The 14,132-nt window shown below is 39.1% G+C and overlaps 2 protein-coding genes across 2 annotated transcripts; one reads left to right on the top strand and one right to left on the bottom strand.

Annotated features, from left to right (window-relative positions):
* The first annotated feature begins 6,026 nt into the window (after positions 1-6,026).
* On the top strand, positions 6,027-9,602 carry LOC104425651. The gene is made up of 5 exons (XM_010038405.3): positions 6,027-6,413; positions 7,170-7,432; positions 7,535-7,746; positions 8,076-8,334; positions 9,064-9,602. Exons 1-5 carry the CDS (start codon positions 6,323-6,325, stop codon positions 9,388-9,390), a joined length of 1,152 nt encoding a protein of 383 aa, XP_010036707.2. The 5' UTR covers positions 6,027-6,322; the 3' UTR covers positions 9,391-9,602.
* Positions 9,603-13,067: 3,465 nt separating this feature from the next.
* On the bottom strand, positions 13,068-13,963 carry LOC104425649 (germin-like protein subfamily 3 member 2). Its single transcript, XM_010038404.3, has one exon. The coding sequence runs from the start codon at positions 13,894-13,896 to the stop codon at positions 13,228-13,230; it is 669 nt and encodes a 222-aa protein (XP_010036706.1). The 5' UTR covers positions 13,897-13,963; the 3' UTR covers positions 13,068-13,227.
* Positions 13,964-14,132: the final 169 nt, after the last annotated feature.

Genomic DNA, 14,132 nt, shown 5'->3' with positions numbered 1-14,132 from the left:
AAAATGAAAAAGTGTGGTGAACCAATTCTACAGAATTGAAATTAGGAATTGAATTTATTATAGGACTTATTTCATTTGTTTTAGAAGATGCCATGCTACCATTTGGACTTGAACCAAAATGCTCCAGATTGCTTCCTAAGAGCAGCATGCCTACCGATTTCACTATAGCATAATACTCGAAATAATAATAATCTATTATTATTTAATCATCCAGATTGAAGGTTTCAATTCAATACATATGTTTTGTTTCATTTTCATTCAAAGTGATGAGAAAAAACTCGCTTCACTTCAATATCGATTGAATAGAGGAATTTGCCGTAAGGAAGGGCATTCTTAGGAACATAAGGAATCTCCGGCGAATCCATGTCCTTTATAGATACGTCATTTGGAGAGAAACCAAATATGGCGTAAATATCTAGAAGAGTGATAGCTATGGGATCTCAAGGAAAAAGAAACAATTTATTGACAGGGACTAGAAACTGACAGCATAACCCAATAGCCCTAGGTCTAAGTCATGTGATAACATATTAACCTCCGAAGCCATATTTTTCCCAGCCCTTTGCCAGGCAAGTTGTGCCCGTACATCATCCTTCATTCGTGAATGTCACCTATGGAATTCCGCTTCGAACGAAGGGAAGCCCCTAAATTGATAGGGCGTTGTGGTCCAAAGGTCCATAATAGAGGGCCTTGAATGGGAAGCAGCTCTCCTCGACAAATTATCAGGAAAGACTCCAACTATGGCAGCAACTTAGAATGACTCACGGGAGAAACAACTTACCTTGGATATGCATTGGAGATTTTAATGAGACTTTATATCACTGGGAGAAGTATGGTAAAAGGGAGACGGACTATTATAGAGTGGTAGTCTTCCGAGACCTATTGAATGATTGTGCGCTCAAGGATATGGAAAGCAAAGGATGTGCATTCACTTGGACAAACAACCGAGATGGGGAGGAGCAAGTGAAAAAGAGGTTAGATCAGGTGCTTTGCAATATAGAACGGGGAATCATGTTCTTATAGGCAGAAGCCTACGCCCTACCTGCCATTGGCTCGAACCATAGCCCTATTCTACTATCATTATATCCCCCGTCAAAGAAAATAAGAAGAGTGTTCAAATTTAAAGCGTACTGGATAAAGGATGTTGAATGTCAAGAAATTGTGCAATCTGTGTGGAATGATCAACTGAATTCCCAGTTGAATTTGCTTGAAAAACTGAATGCGATAGTTGATGCTCTAACTAGTTGGAGCAAGGATAAATATTCCAATGCCTATAGAAGGATTGAGGAACTTAAAAAAGAGCTTACAAAGATAACTAACAAAAAGGAGATGGGATTGAGAAAGGAGGAAGCAAAGAGGCTTCAGTTGCAAATTGAACAATTATAGAGACAAGAAGGAATGTATTGGGGAATGAGATCGAGGATAGAGTGGTTGAAATGGGGAGATAGAAACATGAAATTTTTCCATGCTACAACTATGCAAAGAAGGCAGATGAATAGAATTGCTATGCTGAAACTTGATAACCAGAACTGGTGTAGGGATCCTTAGGCTATTAAAGAACACATTGTAACCTTCTATCAACGCCTTTATGGCACAGTCGGCCCTAGAAATTTTCAGCCAGTGTTGGACTAATGCCCTTACCTAGTAGCAAACACCATGAATGAAGCTCTAACAGCAAAAGTCACAATGGAGGAAGTAAAATTAGTAGTATTCTAACTGGGAGCCATTAAGGCTCCAGGGCCGAACGGCTTAAATGGACAATTCTTCCAACATAGTTGGGAGCTAATCCAAGAAGATGTGCATAAAATGGTAGATAACTTATTTGTTTCAGGTACTCTAGACCCTTCCCTCAATACAACTCACATTACCCTCGTCCCAAAAGTGACTCTCCTAGAATCTATAGCAATATAGGTCCATCAGCCTTTGTAATTTCAGTTACAAGATAATTTCTAAAATGATGGCAAATAGGTTGAAGCCCTGGCTTCCTGAACTGATAGAAGTGGAGCAAAGTGCTTTCATAGGTGGAAGAAAAATACAAGACAATATTTTAATTGTCCAAGAAGTGTTGCATCAATTGAGAATCAGGAAAAGGAAAAGGAAGTTTCAGGCTGTGCTTAAACTTGACATGCTAAAAGCATATGACCAAGTGGAATGGGGACTTCTTGTGCGAGTGCATGAGCAAAATGGGCTTCAGTGATCACTAGGTTTTGTTGGTGAAGACATGTATATCAACCGTTACCTTCAGCATCAAAGTGAACGGGGAACCTCTTCAAGCATTCAAGCCGACTAGGGGTTTAAGGCAAGGGGACCCTCTCTCTCCCTACTTATTTATTGTTATGACTAATGTGTTGTCTTTGCTTATACAAAAAGCACTTAGAGATGGCAATGTAAAAGGTATTAAACTGAATAGAAGTTGTCCAACACTTACACACTTACTTTTTGTGGATGATGCGATCTTCTTCCTCGATGGCACAATGAAGGAATGTCAAAATATGACAAACCTATTGAATCAATTTGTGATGCATCCAGTCAAGCCATAAACCTAAACAAGTCGGGTATTTACTTTAGCAGCTGCTGCCCACAGCAATTAAGAAGGAATGTGGCAAAAGAACTAAGTGTCCTAATTATAAAAAAAAACAGGGAAATATCTCGGCATTCCTTTGGATTGGGGGCAATCGAAGAAAGAGATGTTCTTATGGATTCTAGCAAGAGTGAATATGAAACTTGAGGGGTGGAAAGAAAACATAATGTCAAAAGCGGGGAAGAAAATACTTATTAAAACGATTGTACATGCATTGTCGTAATATGCTATGTCAATTTTTAAGATGCCAGTTTCGATATGTAGATCAATCGAAAAAAAGATAGCCACATTCTGGTGGATAAAGAGCAATGCAAAGAAAGGCGTCCATTGGAAAAAGTGGGAGGAGCTAAAGAAAAAAAAAGACTATGCGGGTTTGGGATTTAAGGACCTTGTTGCCTTTAACAAGGCTATGCTCGAAAAACAGGCATGGAGACTCATACAAGCCCCTTCAGCCTTGTGGAGTAGATTGCTAAAAGGACTATACTTCCCTACAGGAGATTTCATGAAGGCAAACACAGGATCAAGATCGTCTTGGGGATGGCAAAGTCTATTACAAGGAAGAGAAGTGATGGGACATCAATAAGATGGGCAGTAGGAGACGGATCGCAAATCAGATTGAGAGAAGACAAATGGTTAGTGAGAGGTTGAATAGGAGGACTAAAAACCAAGGATGACCTGAATATGTGGTTGAGTTAATCGACTAGGAGTCCAAACAGTGGGCTAAGCATAAGCTAGCGACCTAGTTCGACGATGACTTAGTCAAAGAGATACTCGTGACACTGCTTAGTCACATAAGAAACAAAGACAAAATCATATGGACCAGCAACAGATCCAGCATCAACTCAGTCAAAAATGGATACAATAAAATCCAAATAGCAAACAACTAGACATCGGCACACGCATCCTCATCATACTAGCAACCCAAAAAGCTATGGAACCTAATCTGGGACCTCCACACCCAACCAAAGGTCAAGTTCTTTATATGGAAACTTTGTGCTAATGCGCTACCCACGAAGAAGAACCTATATAGGAGAAATATGATACCTAATCCAAGCTACCCCATGTGCCACCATATGCCAAAGACACCCGAACATCTATTCCTCCTATGCAAATGGATGCACTAGATCAAGGGAAACCAGAAGTTAAAGCTAAACCCTTCCCCCAGCAATATCTCCAAAATAGACAAATGGTTGTTTGAAGTCCTTACCTCGGAAAGAAACCCTCAGCGGAAGGAGCTGGTAGCGGGCACTCTCTGGCAAATTTGGAAGATTAGAAACACAATGGTCTTCAAAGGCGAGCCTCCGCAATCGCAAGAAGCTGTGCAGGAAGTAGAAGCAAATCTGGAAAGCTTTAACCGGTGGAGCCCAAAAAAACCAAAAGGTAGCAAAAAGTTTGCAAACATACCTGGAAAGTGGGTGCCGCTGGTAAAGGGTCACTTGAAGATCAACGTCGACGCTTCATGGACTGAAAACCAGAGAGAGGGATCAATTACCGGGCTATGCAAAGACAAGAACGAGGTCCTCAAGGGTGGTTTTGTAGCAAAAATTGAAGCCAACTCACCTCTGAAAGTAGAAGTTTTCGCTGTCCGTGCAGCTCTATGAAAAGTGGCAAAGGATAGAGAAAAAAGGAACCCCACGCTTGAACTAAACTCAAATATGGAAGTACAGTCTGACTACAAATCTGTGGTGTCTCCGTATCTTACGCGCATAGAGAAGCAAACAAGCCTGCCGATTGGATAGCAAGAGCCCATTGGGACAACCATCTTCCTTGCAATTGGATTTTATATCCCCCTCATCCACTTTGGGTCTTATTATGTAATGATTCCAAACCTAGTTGCGGTTTTGCAAATTATTAGTAATGATCACTATCTTTCGACCAAAAGAAAAAAGGGAAGCAACTCTTCACTCTTTTTGGGAAGCAAGTTTTAAGAGAAGTTGAAATTTGCTGATGATTAAGAAAACATGGACCAAGGACCAGGCTTTCAGGGTACTCATCAACCAGACTCGAGGCGAGAACAATAATTACTAGAGAACTAGTGAGAGAATATTTGGGAGTATTGGGCGCCATGAGAAACGGTGAAGCAAGGAACTGAGATAGAACTCATAGGGTTTTTAGGTTTTAAAAAAGAATGCAAAACAGATATGAAGATCAGGCCTTTGGCACATGCCCCCTAATCTAGATAAATAGCAAAATCAAAAATAGCGATTTGAAATCACGACGGTTTACTATCCATGAGTAATTGAAGCGACATGAGAGGCCATGATCTGATTGGTTGTGTACGGAGTACAAGGCATCATAAGAAAAAAGGGATGTCTAAGCTATTCATAAGAAAGAGCGCGTAAAGTAAGGTATTTTTTTTTTAAAAAGAAATAAATTTCAAATTTACTTCTTTTAAAAGGGGTATATGCTGATACCCATAATTGATCTAGTTATCAAAACACACATTCTTGGCATGAGGGCAAGGAATATGCAACATTTGAGCAGAGTAAGCTCCAGTCACATACATAGCGCGTGGATGTCATTTTTCTGTATATTGGTTGTCTAGAATATATGCACGACAATTGACGATTATAAAGAAGCGCCATGTGTCCGGTAGTTGAAAATGTAATGATGGAGAGTTGGTAGCCGCCTATATAAACACTAGCAACAATTTTTTTCAGAAATTTTTTAAATATTATTCAAATCACAAAGACAATTACACAAAGATTGCATATTGTAGAGTGGACAGTTGATATTCAAAGACCTAGTCACGGAATGATCATAGATAATTGCACAACTCTCAACACACGATGAATACGTTTATGTGCTAGGCATTTAGATGGGCCTGTGAGAATAAAAGAATTTGGGCAAAGCCAGAGGAAGTTACTTGAGAAAATGCAGCCGTTGGGCACGGTTGAAGAGCAATTATCACACGTTCACCATAAATACCACTAGCTATCTAATGAGACCTCCACACAAATCAATAAAATATTATTTTTTATTATTTTTACTTTTATTGTACTACATTTTAAATTTCCTTAGTTGTAACTTTTATCAATTAGATTTCAGTGTGTTTCTTTATTCTAATAATTCGTTGTTAATTAAATTCCAATGTTATATTTCATTATCCTCAACTTGTGCTATCGACTAAATTCTAGCTTGATCTAATATTGTACTGTGTTGTTCGAATTAAAGAATTTTAAATTCTTATCGTGCGAGATATCATTTGTTTGGAATTGGCATAAAACCCCTATCCCTTCTCATAAAATTGAAGAATGACTTTAAGCGGAAATTATATTGCTGTGGGGACAAGTCCGGCGAAATACAAAGGTTTGTTTATTTCATATAAAATCAAAGATTCGAAAAATTACTTATTTAGAATAGGTCAAATGAAAAAGAGTCGGTAAAGCATTCCCAATTTGTTTCTGGCATTGTCCTAGTGAACATCTACTTCGTCAATGTTATTTCTTTATTTATTCCAAAATCCGACCTGATTAACCCGTTTAACTCCGGTTTGACTCGACGGGATCTGTCTGGGATGTGTGTTTAAGCCATGTTCTCTGTCGGAAATGGAATCCTTTGACTCACTTGATCTTAGAAAAAGCTCTTGGTTCGTTCGCCAGCGCCTCGTGTTCTTGCCTGTTCGCGTCCCTTCTCAGATCTCAAGCTCGAATCTTTAACTTTTGAGACAGCCGCAGAGCTTCTGAAAGCCTCTCTCTCTCTCTCTCTCTCTCTCTATCTCTTCGAGCCATCGAAAGAAAAGTTATGGCGGGAGCGACGGGCAGGAAGATCTCGGCAGCTGCGGCGAGAGCGCACACTCGGAAATCGAAGCCCAGCTCCTTCCGTCTCCCTTCAGGTGTCGCGTCTCTCTCCTTTCTTTTGTCGATGAAATTTGGGCTCATTACGATCCCCCTTTCGCTTCGCGATCTTCACTTCGATGCCTTGTCGCTTTATTTCTATCGTTTCGAGAAGTTTGACTCAAAGTACCTTCCGTTGAATTTCTTGGGTTGTGTCTGATGTGGGGGGATTTTCTTTTTCGGGCCGTAATTTGGGAGTTTGAACTTGAACACCTGGAATGCCCGATTGAGCAAAGGTCACGAGGTCTACAGTATTCCCAGATGTAGTGTTTTTGGCGTTCAGTTTACTGCTGACTTGTCGAAAATCTTGGGGCTTTGTAGATGTAAATTTTGCTGGGGCGATACCTTAAGTATATTGCTAACATATGTACTTCTTGTTGATTTGAAGTAAATAATGGTTGATCTGAGCTATTGACTATTTGAGACTACCAATGTCTCTGCTGTGTAACACCAAGTGTACTCTTGATTTTGTCGGGTTTAACTCTGCCAAACTACAATTACATTTGGAAAGTGAAAAATCCACTTAATGCTAGCTTAAGGACATTGACATTCTTACTTTCATGTAATCCTCTCTTTTGAAAGGTTACTGAGAATGATTACGATGCCTGACAAAAATTTGATAGAACTTACATTAGACATGTTAGTATATATTTGCTTAATGGAATTCTCGCCTTTCCAGATTGTTTAACTCGCGTTCCATCTGCTCTCTATAGTTGCTAATACTGTGTTGTGGTTATATGCGCGCACCATTTCAGGGATCTTCCAGAAACTACTTCTGGTTTCATCCATTGGAATCCTTGCATGGGCTTATCAAGCTATCCAACCTCCTCAAACTAAAATACCTGGCTCTCCTGGTGGGCCTTCTGTTACAGCACCAAGAATAAAGCTTAGAGATGGCAGGCATTTGGCATATAAGGAACATGGTGCTCCAAAAGATGCTGCAAAATTTAAAATTGTTTATGTGCATTGTTTTGACTCTTGTAGGCATGATGCTGTTGTCGAAAATATTTTTCCTCAGGTGCTCATAAACTTTGTTTGATGTGGAACATGTCTACATCCTCAATGCAGTATCTTTGATTCTACTATTCATTAATACATGGCGATATGTGTTCTTGTCCAGAAAATCATCGATGATCTAGGGGTCTACGTCGTGTCTTTCGATCGACCTGGCTATGGACAGAGTGATCCTGATCCAAAACGAACTACGAAAAGCATTGCTTTAGACATAGAAGAACTTGCTGATCAGCTGGGACTTGGCTCAAAATTCTATGTTGTTGGCTATTCCATTGGTGGCCAGATTGTGTGGAGCTGCATCAAGTACATTCCTCACAGGTACAATCATTCCAATGAGTTTATATGAGTGGGTGCATATCGTAATAGTTATCGTGAGGAATGTGGGATAAAATATATGAGACTTATTCAACATACCCTGTGTGAGAATATTCACTGGCCCGTTCTTCCTGTCTTCGAATCTGGAAATCAAGTGTAATTTGCAGTAACCATGAAGAATTTCTCACTAACTTCCTTGTACTGGTTGTGTATGAAAATATGCAAGCATATATCTGTGTAAACAGAACTAAGATCTTCGGTCTGCATGCTAGTGCATTCTGTATTTGTTTGTCTTTCGTCTACCATTACAAGGGAGATATTTGATGCTGCAGGCTAGCAGGAGCAGCACTACTAGCTCCAGTTATCAACTACTGGTGGCCTGGTTTTCCAGCAAATATGTCTACTGAAGCATATAACCAAATGCCCCAGAGGAATCAGTGGGCACTTCGTGTTGCTCATTATGCTTCCTGGCTTACCTATTGGTGGAACACCCAGAAATTGTTCCCTCCTTCCAGCGTTGTAACTGCTAGTCCTGACGTTTACTCTCCCTCAGACAAAAAAATTATTGCCCAATATATAAGAGAAACCCCGGTATGTATAGCCTACTTATTATTACTTTGATTTCTTATTACAAGATAAAATATTCTCATTTTTCTTCACAATTAATTGATAAAATAAGCAAACGATGACCTGTAACACGAGTGAAAACAGGAGTGTCGACAATAGGCATCTACATGTTTGGAAATCTTGGTCGGAACATCCATTTTGGCCTTTGTAACCATAATTTGGATTATATTACTAAAAGTTCAGTTTATGAAACTGGTATCGTTGACAATTTCTCTGATTCACATTAATTTTTTTTGCTTTTTGATTTGAGGGACAGACACCTTTTAAAAGTCTTTTGTTTAATGTTGTTTAATGTTCTTGGCTTGGTAAGAGGAGTAAGATGGTCATAGCTAAAGGTTATAGCTAAAGGTCTGTTAAGAAGTGGTGCAGTTTAGGGGGACATGCCCATTGTATCGGGCTGAAGAATGACCTTCGTCCCTTGAATTGGCCAAAATCTACCAGCTCCTTTGTCTTTATCATGAAAAAAACAGAAGTTCTCCTAGTTTACTAGAAAGCACCTGGCTCGATGGAGCTTGAAAATAACAATGTTGTATGCCAGATTTGTTCTCAGAAGAATTCCTGGAAAATGTAAAATTTGTTTAGCAAGCAACGTATCTCTGAATTTTACCTGGAATTGGGCAGATATAGTTTATCTTCTATTATCACTTTTATCTGTGTAACTTATCTATCCTTCTCTCCTTTATTTCTTTTTAGGCTGAAGTAAGACAACAGGTACAGTTTGAGGTAAGACAACAAGGAGAGTTTGAGTCCCTCCACCGTGACTTGATGATCTCATTTGGTACCTGGGAATTTACTCCCATGGATCTTGAAAGCCCATTCCCCAACAATGAAGGTACCATCCATGTGTGGCAAGGGGATGATGATATGCTGGTGCCTGTCACGATGCAGCGCTTCATCTCCCAGCAACTCCCATGGATTCAATATCACGAGCTACCCGAATATGGACATGCATTCCCTTATGCTAATGGGATGTCCGATGTTATTACAAAGGTACTTTTACTTGGAGAAACTGCCAAATAGCTTGCTTGACTTGTACACCTTCAGGGTACTTTTACTCTGAGAAACTGCCGAATAGCTTGCCTGACTTGTAGACCTTAAGTTTTGTTCATTGTTTGTGAATGAAAGATTTGAACCACAGTTGTAAGCGGTATACTGTTTGCGATCTTCTCTGTTTCCCTTCTTATCTTTGGAGTTGCCAGGTCAAATAAAGCTAATTGGTCTAATTTTCTTGAGATTGCTTGTCACGTTTGGGGCATTATTTTGAATGGGTGTTCCGAAAGCAAACAAGAATAGCTCTTTTACATTGGAAAGAAGGGAGTGCAAGATTAAGTTCCCAATTTATTGAGTTAATTTGATTCATCTACCCATATAAAAGGTTTATTTAGTCATGTTATAATTATTTTCCCCCTTGGCCAGTTGACTCTTCCTGCCTTGAACTTCCTTGTCGATTGAACGTTTTACAATTCGTAACCCCGGAGTTAGTCTGATCGGGAAATTTGAGTATGGGGTCGCTTTTCCTGAGGAGGCCCCTCTATCAGTTGACCCTGAGCTTTCAGGTAATAAGTAGTAGCGATTATGATGCCCGGTAGAAGTTCAGAAATCTCAATGCCAAAGATCGAAGTTGGCCATGAACTGAAGTATGGATAACTTGTTGCTTGGTCAGCTGCTCTGGTGAATTTTGCTATTTTGTATTTCGAAGTTAGAAAAGATTTCAAGCTAACTGAAGTTATTACTTTAAAAACCCGAATTACGAAAAACCTTAAAGACCAGCAAGCAGAGAGAAGCTGTTTCAAAATTAGTGGCCTGGAATTAGATGCAGAATTGGCCTCGAAAGCTAGCAGGAACGAACAATTGGTTTCTTTCTTTCTTGAAGGTTAATGCTATCGGCATCGGCCATTCATTTTTGAGCTGCCATATTAGGGTTCCGACAGCGACAGCACGTTTGATTGCTGTAATTTGTTGAGTAATCTAATATCTATTATAATATTTGATTTCATGGGTGACATATATAATAAGGGGCCATAATATGAGAATTCGCAAAATATCCCTATAATCAAAGGGAATACTCTCATCATCACTTTAATAGTCAATTGTGATTTATGAGTATATAGATATATGAATTTGTTTTATCAAATATTTATTTATGCTTTAATAACATGTTTCTGATTGTAATTAAAAATTTAGCACATAAGATGTGTTTATAGTCAAGTAAGTATTTTATTATAGTAATTATTACTTTTATAGCAAATCATGAGTGTCATACCCCATATATATCATTACGATATTACAATTTAATCTATGAATTATTATCTATCATTTAATGGCCAACTCATGATTATGATTTAAAATTTATCGTTGTTATAACTACTGTAACTAAATTTTCTTTTAATTAAAAGTATATTGATTATCACCAACGCCGATATGGCGAGTGGGAAGAAAAAAAGGTATTTTGGGAATAGCTATTATAGCCAAGTTGTAACAACTGTTATACGAGAGGTCTATGTAGCAGCTGTTACTGTAACTAAACACTGCAATGGCCAACGGGTAATAGACCTGTAAAGTTGTAGCCTTTACCGCAACGAAATGGCAGCCAAACTTGTCGCATTATGTAATTACAACATCTTAGCTGGTGGCATGAGCTGATATCTTCTGGTACCTACTTTTTTCCTACTTCCGCAGTACGCATGCTCAGAGAGATTATGATGGCATTCTATCCATGGGCCATCACAGGTTATTTATGGTCACATAATACCTTTTTCTTTTGGCTAAGGAAAAATCGTGCGTGTCCACTTATTTTGGCCGATGGTATTCTCATAATGTGATCCCACGTTTGGTGAATTATTGCCTACATTAATATCATTGACATTTTGTTTCCCATTAATCACATTGTGTTGTATGATGATAGTCCAAAATCAGGATAATTGTCTCGATGGAAGAAGTTATTAAAAAGAGCAGGTTTGAATGAAAATATAAATCAGTCTAAGCCAAACCCCTCAAATAGTGAAATAACACATCATCGACATCGAGGGTAATTAATTAAAAGTATCCATTCACCGATCATTCAAGGCCCTGCAAATTTGGTTTTCAATCGAACTTCATGAATGGCTGGAGGTTTGTACACAAAGTTTCATGTTTTTACATTTGATTATGATTATGTATGAGTTTTGTCATCCATTAATAATCAGGATCTTTTAGTCTTTCGATTTCTAACAAATAGAGCACAATGCTCTTCCTTGTGCACAATGTCTCTCTTCTTGAAAGAGTAGAGCAAGGCAATTGGTATTAGGCTATTAGCCAACCCTCAAGCAATAGTAAAGAAGTTCTAGCACATACAATAAAATGTTAGATTTGAGTCATCGCCATTGTTGCACCACGTTGTTAGTTGGATTAGAACCGGAGTCAACATATATCATGACACAACCTAATCATTCAGTAGACAGACAAAGGCTTCTTAAGGTCAAGGAGTGGTTGGAGAGTTTTCGAACTTGTGACCAAGCGGCTCAAATCACTTGGAAGTAAGTTCTACACTACTTGGCCAATCACCATGATGGTTTCTCATCAATGATTTTCGTGTCTGGGAGCTTAAGTTGGGACCTACTAGCTTGATGGTTATCAAAAATAAAAGTCCCATCAAAATTTAAAATATCATTCAGATTTCAAAATTTAAGATAAAATCATATTTAAATCTATATATCAACATTTGTATATTTTGTGAGAGATTCATTTGTTTCAAGAAAAAAAAAATTAAAGTGCGCGAGCCACAAAAATTAGATTGGCCTTTATATTTTTGTGGTTTTTATTATCTCTTAGGATTGTAGTTTCCATTCAATGCTAAGGGTTCTTGAAGTTTGTCACATAGTCAATTGACTTTTTACATAGGCAGTTGTCTGGCATGGTTAACAGTCTCTGAAATGGAATTTCCTTCTAACTAGTTCATTGAAGTAAGGAAAACGATGTAGTGTCCAATTGAGCAAGCCGAACTTGCCACAGTGACAGTTCCTCTCTGTTCGTTGTCTGAAGGGCCAATCGTAGCAACAGGAGATCTGGAACCAAGGCATCGAAGAGAGTCTTGACAGAGCGCATGATATCAACTGCAAATGTGGTCGGATCTACATGTCGAATTGTTATTTTATTCAAAATAATTAGCTGGACTGAGCATGTGGTTGGATCAAAGGGTTCACTTTCGTCTGGCTACTTCTGTGATCAACTGTGTTCGCAGGATCACATCTAATCTACCCAGCTAGACTAATTAACATGAGAATCGCATAAATAGTTCATCGTAATTGTGGGGAAATTGTCTAATCAGTACTATATCTATTGTATGAATGTTAATTCAGTCCTAAACTTTCCTATTTTACCAACATATACCTAAACCTTAACATAAAATACCAATGTAATACTTCTAGCCAATTTTGACTAAAAGTCTCTGACTTGGCGGTGTACCACTTAAGATGGATGACGATGACTAGATTGCCACAGTAGTTATTTCTGACGAAAATTGATGTGAAGGATTATATCAGAATTTCGCGTAAAGATTTAGCACTAAATTGATAAAATTGAAAAGTTTATAATTGAATTAATATTCATACGATAGATTTAGGATTGATTGAGTAATTTTCCCTAATAGCTGCAATTATATACCTCAAGTAAGATTTCTAAAGTGAAATATTGATCGTATGAAGTATTATAAATGTCTATATAAAAATAACCGACTATAAATAGAAGTGGAATTCTCATGTGGACATATTTGTCTTAAACAACGATGATAAACCATCCAATATATCATATGCATATTAGAAGTAAACAAGAGCCCGATACAGATCATACAACTATGCCGTCCTTCACTGGCAACGTCAATTACCTGGTGGTTTTGGGGTCCAACTTTCTTCTCATATGCCCTATCTGTTTGGGGCTCAACCCGAATGCCTTCTCAAGAAGCTCACTGTTTATGCCGGATCCAAAGATGGTTGCCGGAAGTTTCTGTACTCCGGCGTTCTGGCTATTGAAGCTCCCAAAAATGGTCGCCGGCTTGTCACCAACATTCATTTGGAAGTGCACTAGACCCCTTGGATACACCATCACCTCGCCTGCCTCGATAACCCTAGCAAAAACCCGGTTCGCCGAGTCAACGAACCCCGAGTACACGCTCCCTCGCACCAAATACGCGATCTCGGTGGCCCTAGGGTGGAAATGCGGCGGGTTGATGCCACCAACTCTCAGTTCGGCTTTCATGAATGACATGCCTAGCGTGTTAAGCCCCGGAAACAGCGTGGGGTTCACAGAAAGGGCGGCCAGTCCGGTTTCAGAGAAGTTGGCTGTGAAATTCTTCATGCCCGAGAAGACGAAGTCATCGGTGGTGACTTCGGAGGAGTTCTTGCACGGGAGCACTGAGGATCTGGTGGTCCGGCCGTTACCGACTTTAGGGTTTGGTACGCAGTAGTCTTGAACGGGGTCAGGGTCTGCGGCAAAAGTAGGAAGGCCAACGAGAAGAAAAACAAGTAAGCATATGGCCATTTTTGGAGGCATTTTGTACCTGGATGCACTCTAACAAGACTATGAGAGCACTAGCCTTTTCATACATAGAAGCAATCGACCAAGGGGTTTTATAGCTATGTTTGCCGTGCTTCTTGTCAAAAAACCTTAATTATTCATGTCATGGATACTGTGATAATTATTAAATAGAGTTGACAACAATAAAGCTGAATCATTTAATGGATCATGCCGATTGTTACGCGGAATTTGGTGTAGGTCCCTCTATTCCT

The sequence above is a fragment of the Eucalyptus grandis genome, chromosome 11 (assembly GCF_016545825.1).
Source record: "Eucalyptus grandis isolate ANBG69807.140 chromosome 11, ASM1654582v1, whole genome shotgun sequence".
In the NCBI taxonomy this organism is placed as follows: Eukaryota; Viridiplantae; Streptophyta; class Magnoliopsida; order Myrtales; family Myrtaceae; genus Eucalyptus; species Eucalyptus grandis.
Note: the sequence above shows the minus strand (reverse complement) of the source record. Positions and strands in the feature narration are given on the sequence as shown.